General features: G+C 35.0%; 2 protein-coding genes and 1 long non-coding RNA gene across 4 annotated transcripts; 1 reads left to right on the forward strand and 2 right to left on the reverse strand.

Moving 5' to 3' along the window:
• Positions 1–819: 819 nt before the first annotated feature.
• Positions 820–2,501, reverse strand: LOC132705815 (uncharacterized). Its single transcript, XR_009619516.1, has 3 exons — positions 2,365–2,501; positions 2,248–2,308; positions 820–1,143 (listed from the first exon to the last, which is right to left on the reverse strand). It is a non-coding gene; the product is annotated as an uncharacterized LOC132705815 (long non-coding RNA).
• Positions 2,502–2,540: 39 nt separating this feature from the next.
• Positions 2,541–13,005, forward strand: LOC132705814 (putative fatty acyl-CoA reductase CG5065). Of its 2 annotated transcripts, none has more exons than XM_060676712.1 (8): positions 2,541–2,673; positions 8,552–8,783; positions 8,909–9,157; positions 10,440–10,585; positions 10,640–10,749; positions 11,431–11,863; positions 11,924–12,181; positions 12,468–13,005. In XM_060676712.1, exons 1-8 carry the CDS (start codon positions 2,558–2,560, stop codon positions 12,553–12,555), a joined length of 1,632 nt encoding a protein of 543 aa, XP_060532695.1. In that variant the 5' UTR covers positions 2,541–2,557; the 3' UTR covers positions 12,556–13,005. The 2 variants fall into 2 exon arrangements, with proteins under 2 accessions (XP_060532695.1, XP_060532694.1); XM_060676711.1 differs by having other exon boundaries at positions 2,553–2,673; positions 8,525–8,783.
• A 77-nt stretch (positions 13,006–13,082) lies between these two features.
• On the reverse strand, positions 13,083–19,423 carry LOC132706693 (lysocardiolipin acyltransferase 1-like). The gene is made up of 6 exons (XM_060678171.1): positions 19,269–19,423; positions 16,967–17,226; positions 15,719–15,825; positions 15,241–15,651; positions 15,003–15,187; positions 13,083–14,942 (listed from the first exon to the last, which is right to left on the reverse strand). Exons 2-6 carry the CDS (start codon positions 17,022–17,024, stop codon positions 14,582–14,584), a joined length of 1,122 nt encoding a protein of 373 aa, XP_060534154.1. The 5' UTR covers positions 17,025–17,226; positions 19,269–19,423; the 3' UTR covers positions 13,083–14,581.
• Positions 19,424–20,771: the final 1,348 nt, after the last annotated feature.

The following is a 20,771-nucleotide window of genomic DNA, read 5'->3' on the forward strand; positions in this document are numbered from 1 at the left end:
TCGTTGGGAATTAAGTTAAATTAAACAATAATTGAAAAAGTAGTTCTTGGATTTTTCCACACCTATCCACAAGTTTAAGTGACAGAAATTGTTTTTCCATGTAGAAGAATTGGCTGCTTTTTATCGTACTATTACTACCTTATAAATAACGAAAAATGGGCGGAATAAATGTCCCCCAGTCTTGGCAAGTTTTAATAGGCAAGAGTGGTTATTTGCTTCTATAGGGTGTTTCAAAAAACTCAACGCTGGAGATTCGTCATCCAAGAAAAATAAACAAGTTCATTAAAACCAACACCATTTTGAAAAAAATGGCCCGGAAATGCTTATTTTCCAATTAGCGCGGTGTGTGTGTAGGATCCAAAAAAAATAATTTTCATGATTGTTAATTTTTGGCACAAAAAGGAAGCAAGATACGAAAACAACTCAAGAGTTAAACAATCTTTACATTTACCACTTGTATTTGTATACACTATCAGTTAATATTCCTTCCGGGACGGCACTGGACTTCACAATTGTTAACATTATAAAAGACGTTGCCAAATGTCAACAAAATCGAGCAAAAATGATTTAACTTATCTTAAAACAATAATTTTCAAACCTACGGCAAAATGAACCTTTTTTTTTAATTTTGACTGTTGGCCTACGTTTCTTTAAACGCCCTGTATTAAAATAAAGTGTTTTCGCGCCCCGATTATTCATATTTACTATTTATAAAAATTGCTGAAGAGTAAGTTTAATGCAAAACTATCGAAGAAAATTCGAGCAAATTGCCTCCATAACGAGCGCATCAGAATCAATTAATATTAATGGCGACGGCGACCTCAGTTCAATTTTGCCCAACGGTTCAATGAATATGCAATAGGTCAATTAGCGCGAGTACAATTAAATCATTAAAAAAAAAAGATGTTTTTACACTCCGCAAAGATGTCATTACGATAATTGATCTTTTTTTTCTTAACTTAAACTTTTCCGAAGCACACAAACCGATTAATTTAAAACTGCTTCTCTGACGTTAGCAACGTTCCATCGACAGTGCGCAGAATCGCCGGCGACAGTGACGGTTTTGGTTTGAACGTAGCAGAGAATCATTCGCGACAACGTTGCCGGCTTCGGTCAGTCGCGTCTGCTTTTCAGTTCAAGTTCCTGACAGTTAAAGAGAATAAACACCATCAAACAACGCTGCAAATTTAAATCTAACATTGGAAAAGACCGCATAAATCTCGTAGACGAAAATTTTCCGTGACGTTTCGTGAAGCGCGCTGGCATCGCCATTTTCTTTTTAAGTCAGGTTTTGCGCAATCGACCACCGATTAAGGCGCATGAAGCGGACGGCCTGACCCCAATAGTCGACGCGAAGAGGTTTTGCGTGGAAAACAGAAAAAAAGTTTGCACGGCAAGTAGGCGTCGCTAGAAACCAACCGTTAATATGATACCGAATGTCAAAGCGTAAACAGCGAAAAAGAGCGCATGCGCTTTTACAGCCTTAAATCGTATTTTTGCTACAGATGCTGAAGTTTCGCCTGTTCTTCTGAACTTAAATGACATAGAAAGTTATTCACTCACCAGAATCTCAAATTATGCAATGTAATATGTTGGAATTTATAAAAAAACATATTTTAACAGCTTCATTAAGGAAATCAATGGGAATTTGACTGGGTTTTGATAAAATCAATCCCTGACATTTCAAAATATACCTACGAATGAAACATATAATTATTCCCGAAAAGAGCAATAGCATTTTCTTCGAGTATACCTACTTCAATAGGCAATGCTTCAGCATACACACTGAAATAAAAGACGTACTGTCTGTAAAAAGCTACAGATACTTGTAAAAATAGTCGAAAAGAAAGGGGTTTAATTTTGATTATTATATAAGTTCATAAAATTATTTTATCTATTTCGGAAGTCTTTATTGAGATATTTTAAATTATTGCACATCTTAAACGGAGAAGTCTAGCTTAAGATCTTGAGCTACTCAACATTAGCCGAATATTACAATATTAATGAAACAATAAGCTACAATAATAATAAGAATCTAAAAAATTCATTATGGGTAAAATACTAATTTGTTTAGGACAGAGACTTTGTAATTCCAATAAATGAACCTTAATTTTTTTTCCAAATATTCAAAATATTTATTAAAGTTATTATAAATATTTACAAAAATCAAGTTCCATCCCAAGTAATGTTACACTTTACTGTGCGATCTAAATAAACGTGTAACTCTCAGAAAGTAATTAATCTTACCCGAAATCGATCCATGGTTTTAAAATCGCAAAAACCCCGACAATTTTGGGCGACGACCCGTCTTAACTAAATAGTTCGTTATTGTTAATCGATCAATTTACCTAATTTTTCATTTACCAAGGCCGGGAAAGGTAATCGATTTGGACCGTTCCCGTCCAGACCGTCGAAATTAAAAAGCGATAATAATTACTGCAAGAGAAAATTGTGGCGTCTTCAAACGACCATCATTACGACTTTTGGTCAATTGGACTGCAGTGGAGGAGCCAGTGGCACGGGGACTAGTTTTCAACGAAAGTTGCAAACGCCTCAGATGGTAATTGGCATTGCAGTGCCACAAACCGATCTGATAATACCGTCTACCTGCCTAAAGCCGTGTCGTCACATCGCTCGCGAGTACGGAGCTTCCAGTGTTTTTTTTTTGCGTGGGTGAGTTTTCTTTGTCGTTTCCGGGTGAAAAATTTCGCCGATTTTTCTTGTCACGGATCTCGACTCAGTTTCACCGACGGCTTCTTATATATTTTTTGAATGCGTATCCTGCGGTTTTCCACGTTATCAATTCATATTTTGGAAAAAAATATATCGAATCCATATTCACATTTTACGCACAGTTTACACAAACATCGGTATTGATTTTTAAATCGAAGCGTCTAATTGTTAACTAACCAACATTTGTGAAAAAAAATTGTTCATTTTTTGTATTTTTATTATATATTTATATTAGTATACATGTTGTTATTTTTCATCTCTAAATACCAAAAGAAACCCAAGAACCAAAAACTCTGTAAGTCGTTTTTTTCTAAATGCGTGGGTTGCGTGTCAAAAGGTCATTCGTTTCAATATATTCGCCGAAATCATTTGTCGCGATTTTTTTTTTGTCCGTAGAATTTTTATATTAATATTCCGCGTACTGATTGTTGATGATTTTTTTCTGGTTTTTGCTAGTGATCAGTAATATTTTAAAATCAAAAAAATTAGGCCGCTTATTTGTATTTTTCCTATTATTCGATTTTATAAATTTATTTTTACAGTTTCTTGAGCATTTTTTCCGTTGACAATCCTGATTCTCACTGAACTGTGGACGTTACATTCAGATTTAAATGGATTTCGCTGAAATTGAACGATTCTTAATATAACGAATTGATAATATCTTGAAATTTATTGTATTTGAGGTTGTTAATGTTAATTAAAGTCATTCTATCTTAAAAACTTGAAATTTCTTCAGTTATCGATCATATTTTAGAACCGCTGATTGTATTAACGTAAGCAGTAAGGCGATAACGCCCACATTTTCCAAAAACCTTATTAAAAATATGTTTTAAATGAAACGTATAATCCAAATGTAAAGAAATACATAGCGTGTTTCATAATTATTTTTTTATGCCGCCAATAATTTTCAGGATATTAACACTCGATGCACCATGAGTACACCCTGTATATTTCTGTGTCTGTAATTTTTAAATTTAATACAAAACAGTGAAGGTGTTTTGAGATATTTTAATTTATTTTTATTTTTTTAAGTTTTTTTTTAAATCAAACCTAGGACTTTATTTTTTAAGACTTTTCCGATGATTTTACAGGAATCCGATTTGGTTACTTAAAATGTTATGCCTTTTTTGTTCTCAAACATATTCTTAACGCATGCACATCAGCTGTCATTATTTGCCAATTATTTTCCAATGGTCGTAAAATTACTCCGAACTGCTGGGCAAATAGTAATTACCTTCTATCGAAATCCAAATAAATAAAAATCGATTTGTACACTTATGCGCACTTGTGACGCCATGCTGCAAATTAAATTTCACGCCATTAAATATGGAACATTGAATATAGTTTCATACACATTTACTTTCTTAAAAAAATGTACTAATTTATATATATATATATTTTAATTTCTTTTATTTTTCAAAGATTTTAACATTTCAGTTTGGTCATTTTTATTCCACTTTTTTAAAAATTTGAAAATTGTAATTGAATTTTGGTTCTTTTTTTGTGGTGTAGATTAATTCGTTATTTCAATAACTAATTACTAGAAACAAAGATCGGTAACGCAAATTTCCATGTCCAGCGCCTATGGACGTGCCTATTTCGCGACAATAGCCGTCGTTTATTATTTTGAATTAATTATTGACATAAAAGTTCTTAATTCCAGTTAAAACGCGGCACCCATATCGGCAGTTTCAAAAAGTTCAATTGCCAGACGAGTTTCTCCCCTATTTTTGACCATGCGAAGCGTCTGGCAGGTTTCGAATATTCGGGAAGGCCCGATTCGTTCTGATCGCGCATTCGACGAATGTTCGCATTTTTTTGCACACAGCAACAATCGACAAATTGAAACGTCGTTAAAACATTATGCACGGCCATTAAAAACGCAATAATTTCAAAGCCAACAAGATATAGTTAAACCATTGGTAGAGTTAATTTTTTTTAATAGGCTCATTAAATCGTTGACGAGAGATAAATTTAAATCCTGATCTGCGGATCAGGTGTCGTTAAACGGATCTTTCTTCGGTGACGCGTCGTGCAGTCTCGAAATTTGCATAAATTAAAAAATTCCGCCACATTTCGAGGCAGTTCGATATTTATAAAAAATGCAGATTATTCGGAAATTCGTGTTTTTGTTTGTGTCGCATTCGAGTTTTTTCGCATGGGTTTTCCTTAAATGAACCGTATCCCATGCGCTCCATTTACTAAATGCTTTTTGAATTAAAAAAAGCAAAAAAATTGCGCAAAGCAACGTTCCAGAGTTCGCATTTTTTAGTTCGCAGTTCGGAGTTCGAGAAAAGCAGTTATTATAATCGTTGGCTCGTTTAAGGTCAAATTAAGGTACTAAACGGCTGACATTTATTTTTTAAAGCCTCCGTTAGCCTGATCAGACTTGTGACTCGTGACTTGTCTTGAGTTTGTCATAAAAAAATATAATAAGAAGGCTATCATTGACCTTATGAAGAAAAGACCTGACACCTGTCAAAATCTTTTATGATTGACATATACCGGGTGGCCCGAGAAAGCGGGAACACTCTATAACTTTTAAACGGCTTGAGATAGCGCTTTTAAATTTGATAGAGTTAATATAGGCTGAAGGTCCAATTTTTTGATTTTCTGACAATATGTAGTCATTGGTTGCGCTTCCAGTTTGAGCGGAAACTTATATTTTTTTGCATTTTTAGAGTCAGGAGATTATTCTACGTAGGACAGGATATTTTTTTTACTTTTTTATTGATTTAAAAAAAAACAGATAAGTAAACAGTAAGTAACTTTTATAAAAATATACGTACGTATACATACAATACTGATGTTAGTTTTTACTGTATCCTCGTATTCCAAAAGCGCATCAATAATAAAATACTTTCAACAAAAAATTCTGGTCGTTGAATCTCAGAAGGAACTCTCCTTTATTTTTGTTTTTAATACCAACCTGTTTCTTTCTTTCCACTGCGTGAGCTTGTCGAGAGTTTCTTCTGCATTTTTAATCTTACCGACTTGACAATTAACAATGAGCTTATTTTTTAACGGAATTTGTAAATTTTTGGCACCAAAAATTTACAAATTCCGTTAAAAAATAAGCTCACGGGAAGAAAAAAAACTGGGTTAACATAAGAAAGTAATACTTCATTACATTAAATGCTATTTGCCATTAGACAAGTAAAGTTTCATTTACAATTTTTCACATGATCAAGTGACCCGGTCAGTAGTATTTATGATGGTCACAGCCTCCTAGACACAATTTTCTAAATTTAATAAAAATTTAAAACGAAAACAAAAAAAGAGGAAAACCTTCCTTTATTACGTACAATGATCTCCTGAATCCAAAAATGCACAAAAATATAGCTCATGTCATTTAAAATTCTAAAGTTACTGTCGTGTCCGCTCAAACCATTGACATATTGTCAAAAAATCGGACATTCGGCCTATATTTACCCACTCAAATTTCAAATCGCTATCTCCATGAATCGTAAACCTAATAGGATTGGCCAATCCCGTGATCGCTTGTGACGTAAGCGAAGTCCTCTAACGGTTATTGTGTATTGTGTCAATGCATTTGAAGGCGTATTTTGTGTTCTTTGAACAATTAAAATAATTTAAACTAGTGAGTAGTACGCCCATGCTTGTGTTAACTGTATTTCTGTAAAAAAAAATTAAACAAAACACTGTTTTTTAGCTTTAACAAATACTTTAAAATTGTATGTGCTTGAGTGGCGAGAACTCAGAAAAACAGTTTTCGCAATCCTATTAGGTTTACGATTCTTGGCTATCTGAAGCCGTTTAAAAGTTATAGAGTGGTTGCACTTTCTTGTGTAATATTGTCCAATTGTATTGATCGCAAAAAAACACTTCTTCTTCTTCCAATTTGCGTTTGATGCTCATTTATTACCGACACACCCCATGGAATAACTGAAGGTAAGTTTTGATCGTGAGCACTTGCCACTGTGATAAGAAAATCACATGTAATGATATCAAGAACATTAGACCCAATGTTAAATGACTAAACAATTCCAGGCGCTTTTATTGTATATACTGATTTTAAAAACTAATAACCATGAATGCTATCGAGTCCGGCTAAGGTGCGAAGAGTATTTTCCTCATATATATACTATGAACATGTCAGCATATTATGTTCTGAGCCTGTCGACGAGAACCGAAGAAAAATTTATTTTTGCCTATCCTCTAATTTTTGATAAAGATTAATAGGCGCATATTATGTATGAAATACGTATTCAAAAACCCCAACAGAGCATTTAATTTTGCAATGTTAGAAATTAATATTTTACGGATTGTTTTATGCAAGAGGTCCTGCCAATAATTTCCTTTTAAATTATTCACCCTATTCTCCCTTTTACGTAATTATTTTATTGATTTAACTCATTTAACACAAAGCGACCAAAACGTGCAAAACACTGCAACAAAATATAACAAGGTGGTTCTACGGTTTTAATTCTCTTCCGGAGTTGGAGGTACGTTTCGGTCTTCGTCTTCTTTTACGCAGTGACGTTTGATGTACTGCACTCCATTGTGCGACAACACGTAGGTGTGCAACGCGAAATTGATCACTATCAACACCGTGAGAACGATCGTATAAACGAAAAGAAGTTTCATGTCGACTGACAGCGTCAGATGGGTCTTAAAAATTTGGTTCGCGCATATTTTTTTAAATTATATCGCTGGGTACCATTATTAAGGCCGTTCGCTCACTAATCGCGGGCTATGAATCGTTTCAATGTCCACTGTGTAATCACAGAGCCTTCCATTATGGCTCCGTTAGATTTCTGAGGGAAAATTTGAGTATCCCGTTTATTGTGGGATGACACCTCATGGAATATGTAAAAAATATAAAAAAACTTAAAGAGCAAACTTGTTTGGATTCACTTACACTTTTAAAATATTGTATTTTTGAATTTCTATACATATTTGTGTGTGTAACAGCATATATCTAAGTCACAGATAGCATTGATAACGGCGAAACAGCAGAAAAAACATTTTTTTGTAACTCTTATAAATTATGCCTTTAATTAATTTTAATTTAATTTAGTTAACACAAATATTTTTAAATTTGTTTAACGTCCAAAAATAAAGCAATTATCAAAAACATTTAAACATTTGCTGAAAAATATCCAAATGGCCAGAAATTATAATATAAATAATATACATTTTTCTAAAGAAATCTCATTTTTATATATTTTTTTAAATGTTGCAAAGAATAAACTGTCTTTTTAATTTGCTAATATTTTCCAACCTACAACCTTTTTAAATGGTCAACCTTGTATACTTTTTTTTTAAGTCGAAATACCATAAATTTATAAAAATCGAGTATTTTAGAATATTTAAGATTTAACATTTTTTTTATTTAAATTTATAATGTGAGTTTTGATCACCCTGTATTTCTTTCTTTTTAAATATCAACGCATATTGCTAAAATAGTTTCCCTTCTATAAAAAAACTAACTGCAAATGTAAATAAAAAAAAGAGTTTCATTACCAAAACCGGCCAAATTTAGGTATAGGATATTATATAACAAATATAATATGTAATATATTATATATAAAATATGGAAACCCTTTACCCAAGGATATCGGGCGTCAAGATGGTTTAAGTTAATTGAAAGGGACTGCTGGCGTCTTTTTACAAGTAATAAAACATTTATAGTCTAGAATTGACAAAATAAAAAATCAAAATTAAATACCGAAATATACTATTTTTCATTGAAGATTAAATATTATTACATTAGCATAATATACTCTGTTCCATGTAGTTCTGAAAAATAAATTGCTTTACCATTTAGGATTTTTTATTTTCGCAAATAAACCAGAGACTCAAGTAAAATTTTACACGTGCACAACAAAATGGGCGACGAGGGCAACAGGATAAGCGAAGTGTTTAGGGACAAGATAGCGTTCATATCGGGCGCTAGCGGTTTCCTAGGGAAAGTACTCATCGAAAAACTGCTGCGAACCACTGACGTTAAGAAGCTCCACCTTCTAATTAGAACGAAGAAGGGCAAAACTCCCGAGAACAGGCTCCAAGACATGTTTAACCACCCGGTAAGCGCTAAGCCAACGTCCTGACGTCCCTCATTAAAAAAAAATGTTTTTACCTGCTATTTTTCCACACACTACCGAAATAGGCTACCAAATAAACATAAAAATCATAATAACTTCATTTCTAGCTATTCGCGATGCTGAACGAGCTGCGTCCAGACGCAATCAAAAAGTGCCATGTGGTGCCCGGTGACGTCCTCGAAACTAACCTTGGTATCGTGGAAGAAGATAGGCAATTGTTGTGCAAAGAGGTGGATTTTATATTTCACTCGGCAGCTACCACCAGGTTTGACGATACAATTAAGTATGCGGTACAGATGAACACCAGGGGCACCAAGTTCATGCTGGACCTGGCGAAGCAGTGCGAAAAGCTTAAGGTAGAGAACCGAAGTCACGTGGATGTGTTTAGTACACTGTGACATTTTTTTGGAATGACTCCTATAGATCTCGGTTGTGATCGACCCACAAGAGCCATCATATCAAAAATGATTGTCAATTTGCCCATTTTAAATGTATTAAATATATATTTATTTCTATTTATTTTATTTTCTTTTTGACGTATTTAATATTTTTTCTCAAAAACAGCCGCTGACCGAAGGATATTCAATTCAATTCAAAATATCCTTATTGGCAATTTGTGGGACATATCACGGAGTAAATAAAGACATCACACATTAATAGAATCAAAATTCAACAATTAAAAAGTATATACAATAAATAACATCAGTTAATTGCCAGGACAAGGTAGGTCTCCTGTAAAGCTTTGTATTTAATCAATCTTTTTGCATTAACAGTACACTTTTTTATTATCAAAAGACTTCGCAAATGGACATGCATTTACAATAGCATGAAATTTTCTCAATTGTAATTGCAATAAAATAATTTTCTTTGGAGAAAGGCTTCTTTACCAGGTTTAGTTAATAATTTACCAATTATTAATACATTAATACATTATTAAAACCTTCGAAAATATATATTTTTTATGTTATTTTATTTAGTAGTAAAAATTATAAAAAATATTACCATTTGATTGTTTTCCTTGCAAATAAATCTCATCTTTTACCTCGTTAACTATGGCAATAAAAATTTCCCCGCGAAGTGAACAAAAACAAGCAATTTTCTATCACTGTTCAACTAAACTAGTAATTTTAATAATTCGCGCATTGTTGCACAAAAAAAAAATTTGTTATTGACACGGAGGATGCATATAGTTGCTGCAATTTTGTCCTAGATTTCGCGAAACCTGTATCGAACTAACCGAGACGGAAATTTAGATCGGCGGGACAGGGGCGTAGCGACCGGAAAAATATATCTGGAAGAATAATTAACGCGCATCAAAAGCTGGTCCAAACGTTTCATTTATTGAGTATTTCGATTCTCGGATCCTTTAATTCGATAGCCAAAAAGCTAAAGCGTTTTCAACATTTTTTCAAACTTTTCTTTTGACATTGCATAATCGTTCCATATTTTTAACTCAGCCTGTTTCAATTTTGTTTGTCATGTAATTCATAACGAATGAAATCAAGCATATATATGTGCGACGCCGCTGCCTGTAGAATGCGGTGAAAGGACACACACAGTATATACGTAAAAAACCTTACGAAAAAAAGGACCCGCTTGCTTTATCTGGTTTCACCGTAATTTCTCCCTGATTTACAGTGTTTCGTACATGTCTCCACCGCCTACGCCTTCCCCAAAGAGGATGTCCTCTACGAAAAGGCCTATGATCCTCCGGCCGACCCAGACGAGGTCCTCAACAGTGTCAACTGGATTCGAGAAGACAGTATGGCCGACCTGACGAAACAGTGAGCGATTCGAGCTTAAAACCAGCCGGTTTCGAATCAATATATTTTTTACAGAATTCTGGGCGACATCCCCAACAGCTACACGTTCTCCAAGGCCCTCGCCGAAGGTCTCGTTAACAAGGAAGTCGGCAAGTTGCCGGTTATCATCGTTAGACCCGCAGTCGGTAAATATACAGGGCGAATCAATGTAGAAACAGTTGATACACTCTTAGGTCAACAAATCAAAAATAATTATATCAAGTCTTGAACCGAGGTGGCTTTTACTTGATGAAAATCCATTTATTAAAAACAATAGTCTGCATTCTAATTATGCTACACACTTAAACACAGAAAGACACATTTTTGACGACAATTTTGATATTTTACATACAGCCACAAAAAGTAGAAAATTAAATTTATCGGAAGCAATGGAGATTAACAAAATGAGACATTCAAATGTATTGGTTAACGATCAATTAGATTTAAATACCCCTCATTTACTGAACTTAAATTCTCGCAACAACATTAATTAAGGTTTTATGGTCATTTAAATAGACACGGTGTTGTCGAACCAATTGTCATGTAAAAATATATAATTTCGTGAAAATCTGAACTTTTAGTTCTTATTTATTTTGATATCAAACATGTTTCTCTTAAAAAAAAAAAAATCTGACCAGCGTATTCTACCATTTCAAAACAAAGGGATTTTAGTCCGTTTCCTCTTTTTTCTCTCTCTTTACGTTTTCCCGAAAAAGATTAAAAACATTTTGGTTGCCAAAAAAATCAGTTGCCTGTTTTCGGAAAAATTAAAAATAATTTAAAAGTTCTAAAATGAACGGAAGTAATTGGCATTTTAATAATTTCAGTGATACCGATCTTCCAAGACCCACTCCCCGGCTTCTTCAACAACCTCCAAAGCCCTATGGGTATATTCATCGGCGCTGGCAAAGGAGTCATACGTTCGATGTACATGGACAGCAAATCGTACGCCAACCTGATCCCAGCAGACTGCACGATCAACATCATGCTTGTCGCCGTTTGGGACTATTTAAACACCGGCAAAAAGAACGTCTTCAATGCTTGCGTGCCCGAGACAGACATCAAGGTCAATTGGGAGGAGATCATCGAGCTAGGCAAAGAAGTTATCAACACTCAGGTGCCGTTTAACAATATAATGTGGTACCCTGGGGGTACCATGACTAAAAATCGACCGTGGCATCTCATCAACGTGTTCCTTTTTCAACTGATGCCGGCAGTATTCATAGACGCGTTACTTCTCGTGCTGGGATACAAACCCTTGTACGTGCAAACCTTCTAGATAGGTGCAACATGACTTGTGACTTCGGGGTCTCGTTTCAGATTGTACGACATCAACAAGAGGTTGTTCAAGGGCCAGGAAATGTTCGAGTACTACACCACCAAGGCGTGGGACTTTAACCTCGAATACTTTTTGAGTTTGAGGAAGAAGCTGACTGCAGAGGAGAAAGCAGTTTACAAGGTCGAAGCGGATGGTGTGGACTTGAAGGCGTATTTGCGGGACTGCGTTATGTATTCCCGTAGGCATATTTTCCACGAAACAGATGATATGCTGCCAGCAGCGAAGAGGAATATGAAAATGTAAGTAGTTGCGTTGACGCGTTTTTCGCCGAATGTATCGGCCGTTTTCAAAAGAGTTCTCAGTTTTTTACCTGCTCTGTTTTACTTTTAATTTCGCGAACTTAAAAAATATTGTTATAACTTTGCAGATGAATATTAAAATATAATAAAAATATAAATAAGAACTTCGAGCGCGTGTGACCAAATGGCCAATACACTTTCAGAAATACAATCTAATTAATCACGCCGTGTAATTTATGGATATAGTTTTCTTTTTAATTCAGCTGGAATTTTCCATCTGTTTCAGATATTTCATCTTGGACCGGATAGTCAAAATTGGTTTCTTCGTGATTCTTTTTTATTACTTTTATAGGATAGTCTTTGGATCTACGTAAAACTCAAAAAATAGAAATAAATTTCCGATAGCCGGATAAAAAAAATTAATGGGGATAATTGTCAATTTCAAAAAACGTACAGAACCTGCAAACTTTAAATGCGTTTAAGCATCATCGACGATTTTTTATAATTTACGCGTTTTGGTTCAAAATTTATAGAAATATCGGAAAATGATTTATGTCAAATGATTTCTGAGTTTACAAAGTTAGTTAGGGTGGGAAGGGGGGTTCTATGGGGTTTACATATATATAATTTAAAATTAGTTATTTGTTTAATGGAGCAGGTCATTTCGAATCGAATGCTCTGTTCCAGCTAAGTACCTTATGTCATCAATATTGCTCAACTTATTGTTATCTTAGTTATTGTGTAATATAGCGCGCTGACCTTAATACATGTGATATTCTATTTGTCATACTTTTTTTACTTAATAAACTTGTAACCGTCGTTAATCCAATCGCCATTTTTATTTGGTCCTGTTGTGCCCGGAAGGTTTACGTGTCGTGGTTTAGAATAAAATAAAACGCCGTGACAATAAACACCATCCATATTACACACTAAAACATCAACGTACACTTACGTAAACAGAAACAAATACAATCTAGTTTTTAATATAGTGACTTAAAACAATACTACGCTATCGTTCTCTTTTGAGAGACTTATTCATTTGGCACGTTCAATTCTTTCTCGAAAACGCTACAACTCAATAGGAACCCAAACAAAAATTTAATTTTTTATACACCAGACAAGACAAAAGTTATCTTAAATCGGACGCACAGCTTCTATATATCGGCATATTTACAGGAATATTTCGGCCACGCGTCCTCCACTTAAAACCTAACGGTTATAGTACTATTTATGAATCTTTGGTTTGTTTAACTGCCAAGAAGTCTTCCATCTTGACGGAAACGAAGAACTGATCGAAAATTATACGAAAAAAAGTTAACCTAACGTCTAAATCTAAACATGTTTCCCATTTTTCTCCGAAAACGGTTTTCTCAAGTAGGCTATTTAGGCCGCCCTGTTGCATACGGAAACACGTTAACCGCATACGTCTTAGGTCTACGGGAGAGCTGCCGTCATCACTTCACGGACCACAGTATCCATAGATTCTACGCATAGAACCGATAGTGGTCCAAAAATATACAAAAAACTCAAATTTAATTAAAAATAAGTGAAGTCTCTTACATTCTAATAAACACTCAACGACAAGGAAATAATTACAAACTACTTGTCGCGCGACAAGATTTTTTTTTTCAAAAATTTTGTGGATACATATTTTCGAGATTTATTTGAGTGATAAGTTGACGGCAATTATTTCCAATTCGAATCTCTGGAAACACCGATTGTAAGTTTCTATACATATAGCACTTACAGGGGTTCTTGTTTCGCACCGGTTAAAAATACCAATGAGCTCAGTGCCGTGCTTATCTACAACAAAACTATTAAATACTTACTATTTCTAAAGTTTTCATTACGTATGAAAAAACAGTTTCGGTTATTTAAATCAAAAAAATGTACGTGTTTGATAACTTTAAAAATGTTAAAAATTACTAAAATATGCAAAAATGTTGCAGTAAAATAGGTTTTTTTTACTTATCACGCGACGTTCTCTAAAACCGTGTAATTATTATATATAAAAAATTTTGATTTTACGCTATTCTCGTATTGTTTTCTTCATTTTAACACACAAGCAAATCGAGACCGAAGCCGATTTATCAACTCTCAGAATTAAATATCTTTTATCCGCTGATGGAAAATACATTACATTTCAAAATTTCCTAACCTCGATAGATTTTCCATAATTGTCAATTAAATCCGGGAAAAAATAAAAACAACTTAATTATATTAAAATTCGAAACTATGATATAATCAATCTCGAGCTTCGTGAATCTTTAGCGCTTTCAGTATATAATGTAATGCCTGACCAGCTTAAAAGAATACTTCAAACCAACATTAATTAATTTTTTTTGTGGTCTTTTATTAAAATACTTCAACTTAATCGTCTGCATCGATAAACCGGCTTCTTTAACCTCGATCTCGGAATAGATCCAATACGCTCGTTTTGAGGTTATGAAGACCGATCTCAAAGGCGGGAAAACCTCGACCGACGCAATTCAAGCCCACCAAAAGCAAACTATCGATCAAGATGAGGTGACGGAACAACGTGAAAACATACAAAACGTACAGTACCACGTACGGAAGAACGGACCAAAATACCAGCGCGATATAAAGCTCCAACTTGTTGCTTTTATCGCTAAGAACTTTTCCGTGCAAAAACCGACCGGTGCATTTGAACTCCTCGATGGTTTTCTCTTTTTCCGACCACCGGTTCTCCAGAAACAGTTTGAGAGATGCCTCCGTCGCGGGCAGCGATGACGAAGGATACCTGTCAAAAAAATTTGCCGTTCGTTTGATCTCGTTTAAATAAAAAAATATATCACCTCACCTCACCAGATGAACCTTCACCCGCTTCGGGAAGCCTCCGGAGAACAAAACCTTCTCGTTTTGAGGCACTACGTCCGGGTACACAATAGTGACATCGTACAGGGCATCCAGACAACCATCGGCCATCATTCTGCTTGCGATATATCCAAACCCGGTGGTCCTCGGATGCAGCACGTTCTGGTATTTCTACGGAAAATAACTTCAGTGTGAAACCGTCCACCTTCTCTCACCTGGCACACCTTCAGGTGGTTCTTCTCTGCGTAACGATCGCTGCCTCGTTTCGTTTTCTCCGTCAAATCAGTACCTTCGGGGAAGAGGACCAGCACGTGCTTGTAACAGATGTTGGAGACGAAATTGATATATTTTTCAACTGTTTCTTTGTCGATGCTCCAATTTCTCTTGACGAAAAGGTATCCACTCAGCTGCATCGTCCATCCTGGTCCGGGGATGAACCTGATTACGTCTTTTAGAATGAACTTGGTGGAATGACATATTTTGCGTTTGCCCTCGATAGCGTAGTACATCGCCGGCCAGAGGAAGTTCCAGTCGGTCCTGGTACGGTGGTTGGATACTAGTAGCGACGTTTCGTCGGTTCGGATCGCGTCCCCGGTCACCTGAACGTCGCAGTGGCATAGGAATTCCAGCAGCGCCTGGAAAAGGACGGAGTAATACCTTATTTTCGATTCATTTGGTTAACACCCCGAAATTGATACTTACCGTCGGATAGTACTGCCAAAACGTCAAAACGAAATCGAAAATGCACCTGTAGAGTCGACTAGACAGGAAAACGACAGGGAACAGAGGGCAATAAAAAGCTGCGTATCCTAGAAACGACTACATTAAATTATTTTACCAGATATATTACAGTCAGGTGCAAATGACTATATCGTCTACCTCCACAGCATTAAATGAACTAAGCCATAAGTACTATTAATAATAATAATAGATTTTTATTTATTTATATATTACAATTGAGAGTAACAGAGCTAAATGAGGGGCAAAATAAGAATATTTTGAAAAAGATCGAAATTACGATCGAAACGTTAATAAAGATTTAGAAGAATCACATTAATTGTTTTCGAGAGACCGAATACCCAAGAGAAATTGAAGAATATATATATACACACACACAGATATATATATATATATATATATATATATATATATATATATATATATATATATATATATATATATATATATATATATATATATATTCTCACGTATTGATTCACGGATGGAAAAATGTGATGACACTATATTCCGGGATATCATCCGTTCGCTCGTTGAACTCCGACTGGAGTCCTGCATCCGACTGGAATCCTGCAAATCTTGCATCCGACTGGAATCCTGCAGGCGAAACGTCTGCAGGATTCCAGTCGGATGCAAGATTTGCAGGATTCCAGTCGGAGTTCAACGAGCGAACGGATGATATCCCGGAATATAGTGTCATCATATATATATATATATATATATATATATATATATATATATATATATATATATATATATATATATATATATATATATATGGTGTAAACTTCTAGTATCTGACACTGAATTTATCAACTAGAACGAAAAATCCAGTTTCCGTTAAGCTCTAAAGAAGCCAACAGGATGATTGGCGAAACGTCAGCAAGTTCGATTCACCCTAACCGATGAAGGTCGAATCCAGAAGATTTGTAAATAGTATCACAGGAATTTTAAGAACAACTCTGCGTAATTGGAAAAGGAATATTTGAACGCAATTGGGTGAACCGTAATATCTGTAATCTCGTGTGATCTTTAATTGGTAAGGCTTTACTTTAGGGCCTTTGTAAAATAATTAGGGATAATAGGGATAATTATCGTCTTTATGTGTCCATTGATTGTCCAATTTGAACTAAAGTATACCACGACGAAGTTTCTTATGCCGCTGATCTACGCCCTTGTTAAACTTAACAATAGAGCAGAAGTTTTGTTTACCTGCGAAAATGCTGGCGAACCAAAGGTAACCGTAAATCAAGCCCAAAAACAACCCCATAACTACTGACCCGACCACCGCATTGCCACTACATTTTTCCGGGGGCGACGACGGTGAAAATGGCCACCGCCGCTTTCCCGATTACAACTGCCGGTCCAGACGGGCTCCGAAAACAGTTTCAGTGATCGATACGGCCAGCATCCAGCATCCCCTCGCTGGGTTTGCGAGACGCGAGGGCGGCAGCGGCAGCGGAACGCCGAAACTGAAAACGTCACTCGTTTTTGGATTTTGAGTGCGTGTGTTTTTTTCTTGTGGAAAATTGTTATAGTTAATTAGTTTAAGTAACCAAAGTTCTGATTAATAACAAAATAATAAAAATTTTATAAAACTAAAAGAAACAAAATTTATAATTTATTCAAAATGGTATTTTCAAATACCAGAATTTCCGTCCGAGCTGAATTTTTGCTAGAGACCCTCAGTACACTAATAGAAATAAAGTCGTAAAAGTAAAAAGTAAAAGTATCCAAGATCAAAGCTTTTGCTTTTTAGATTTTTGGGGAAAACGGAGGTTTTATCAAATCATATTTCTACGACTTTTCACGAGATTTTCACTTGCGATGATTTTAAAGTCATGTTGAGGTAATTTTCTTATATTATGTCTTCTTTGAATTGATACAGATAACACAGGTCTACAGTGGTTTGATGTTTGAAAACTGTTTGCTTGATTTTGCTCACGTTATACCTATGACATGAATATGTTTGTTCTATGTTAGGCATGATTTTTAAATAAATTGATTTTTACGAAATTAAACGTGACTTGGCAACACTGAGTTAAATTAGATTTCGCTGCAAAGTCAGAGTTGGCGGAGAAGCGTCAATACAGCATTGTAACCTATGCGCAGTTTGGTTGGTTAGAAGACATTTTGTGAACAATCCAAATAACTTTTTTTATACCTGTTTATACAACAGGGGGGTTATACAAAATTGGCATGTTTTATTTCTGAGCGGATAGCTTAGTTAACCACAAAACAGTTTAACTGCCTCCTCTTCATATCAAACTTGCGGTGATAAAGCAGTTTCTTGAAACCTTAAATAAAAATGGACAGTGTTTCAAATATTTGCAGGTATTTTTGTTGGCTCTCAGATAAAAACATTACGCACAGACAATGAATTTCCTGTTTTCACACTTCAACTATTTTCCTGAAAATGTTGGAGCAGTTAGTGAAGAACAGGGAGAGAGGTTACACCAGGACATTAAGGAAATGGAAGGGCCATACCAAGGCAGATCGAGCATAACGATGATGGAGGACTACTGCTGGATGTTAAAACGAGATGTGCAAAAGACGAAGATTTCACTTTAAAAAGTCTGAGTAAAGCTTTTTTTCAACTAGGATGCCACTTTTTTGCTGAATAAAAAAAAATTATTCTAGAAATATCTTTTTTTTTTCTTTAACATTTGCAAGAAAAACCTACCAAAATTATATGAAATCAGTTTTTAAAATAAAAACAACTGTCAAAAAGTTTAATTTTGTAGACCTGCATAATCAACAGACTCATCACCTCTTTCTCACCGATCAAAGTTTTTATCCCACCACTAACAGCAACAGTTTTTTAAGCTTTTTAATCAATTTTGAAATCAATATATATAAATAAATATACATAAATAAATTAAGTGGACTAGTGATATGGAAATGCTACTTTTAGAATTGTGAACACAGCATACGAACCATTTTTAACTTTTGGATCGATCATTACTTGTCATTTTATTACCACTAGTCTACACAAGGTCTCCGCTAAAACTAATCAAAATCTAGCTCATCGTAATAAATGTTTGGCTAATCTAAACCATTTTCGAATTTAAAATAAAATGCGATCACATGCAAAAACGATATACTGAAATATTAAATAATTACTTAAATAAAATAATTAAACGATGGAAATATTTACTAAGTAATTGTTAATGGTTTATAAAAATATTATATCCTGAAACTTTTCAGAGCCTTTCGTTCATAAAATATAAAACTACCATTGCTGCATCGAAGCAATTTCCTTTCTTTGATTTTCTCATTTTTGTTGCAGGTTTTATTAAAAGCATAAATACACACAGCAAGCAAGCACAAAGTTACCTAGCTTTGAACCTTTCCCGAGTGAAAATAGACATTGTTCTACTGTTATTATCCTTTTAAGTGCTCTACGAAACTAATGTCATTTGACTCAGGCCTATCAGGATCATATTTCTCGACAATATTCAGATTTTGACTAGTCCCGGACGTAATACAATGAGTTAGAGTTAGTTAAAATTACCTTCGCTATATCAGTAGTTTGTTCTCACGTCAATAGAGGAAAACCAAAATTATGATCAGCAACACGTACTTGAAATACATTATATCCGTTATGGCCAACATATGCGTGTTGACAAACATAACTTCGGACGTTCAAGCTTTACCCGAGGACATTGAATACTAATGCGTCTGGCTTCTCTATTCCCTCACCAATCCGTATGCGAGAAGCCTTAAAATGTCCACCGTCAATTGAACGAAACTCGGTTTACGAAATTGCGAAAACAGAGCCGATGCTGACTGGAAATGGTCACTTGCTCATATCAGATGATATGTGATGAAGGAAAATGTTCGGAAAATTGGCGCAGAAGACTCCGGCATATTCTGAATGACGGCATGTTTCGTAGTGTAAGGAATAAATATCAGCCGACAGGTTGGAGAAAATGGAAATTTTGTGCTGAAGGAGATTCGCAGCTCTTGAACAAAATCAGGTTCGCCCTTACTACTTGGTGAAGACTTTTGACCCCAATGGCACACAGATTTGTGAGAGAGAGAGGGAGGTCTTATAACCATAACAACCTGATATTTGAATTAGTAGAGATTGAAGCCAATTTAAGATTGGACAAGCTAAAAAAATTATCTATGAACTGTTGGTATTATCTTCCTTGGGCTCTTGCAGAGAGGCTCCTTTAGGGGGGATAAAGATACTTATCCTTCCATAAAAACGATGTGATTTTCAATGATTCAAACAAATATCAGATGATGTATTTATTAACCCAGACAGCCTTCTCACTTTTTTCTGGATTCTTGTCAAAAGAAATAAGCTATAAACACAATTATGTTACATAAATCTGTAATAGCAGCCTCTGAAACTGGCTTTTACATTTATTAGGGAGAAGGAATATTTACTCTTTTGAAGTAATCGGCTTTTCAATGCAAATGGCAAAAAGAGTAGCCATTTTCTTGCCAGAGTTTAACAAAACAATTAACAAAAAAATTAATCGAACTTTCTGTTCCTCGAAGGCACTCTACGGATAGTTTAACTTACTTGTTTATTTTAAGATGAGGAGAAGTGGGTCCAGTACGAGGATCGGTAACTGCAGGTTGTGCAAAACACGCTTTTTCTCAGTGCTAAAATTAACAGCCCATCGGATATCATTTCGATCGTCGGTAGGCTCTTTACACTTTCAGAATCAAACTCCTTATTTTGCAATGTGCTAATTTGACTACAAATTCTACTTTCAGGAACCCGAAGGTACTTCCAATTTTGGTATCAATTATTTTTTATTCCCAACTATTTTGTTGGTTGTACTCAAATTAGTGTAAATGCTTTTGTATCCGTACCGCTTGTTTGTTAAGGCAAGTCCTTATGTTCTTTATCAATGTATTTATTATTTTATTTTGTTTACCGCTGTTAAAAGAAACGTATGCATTATCTTGAGGGCGGTTAAAGGCAAGTTCCTTCTACCTGGTGTGTTTTACTAGTTTTCGGGTTCAGATGGTATGAACGTTTTCCCCCGAAGGGTAA

Source organism: Cylas formicarius, unplaced genomic scaffold (assembly GCF_029955315.1).
Source record: "Cylas formicarius isolate icCylForm1 unplaced genomic scaffold, icCylForm1.1 PGA_scaffold_8__14_contigs__length_24414737, whole genome shotgun sequence".
In the NCBI taxonomy this organism is placed as follows: Eukaryota; Metazoa; Arthropoda; class Insecta; order Coleoptera; family Brentidae; genus Cylas; species Cylas formicarius.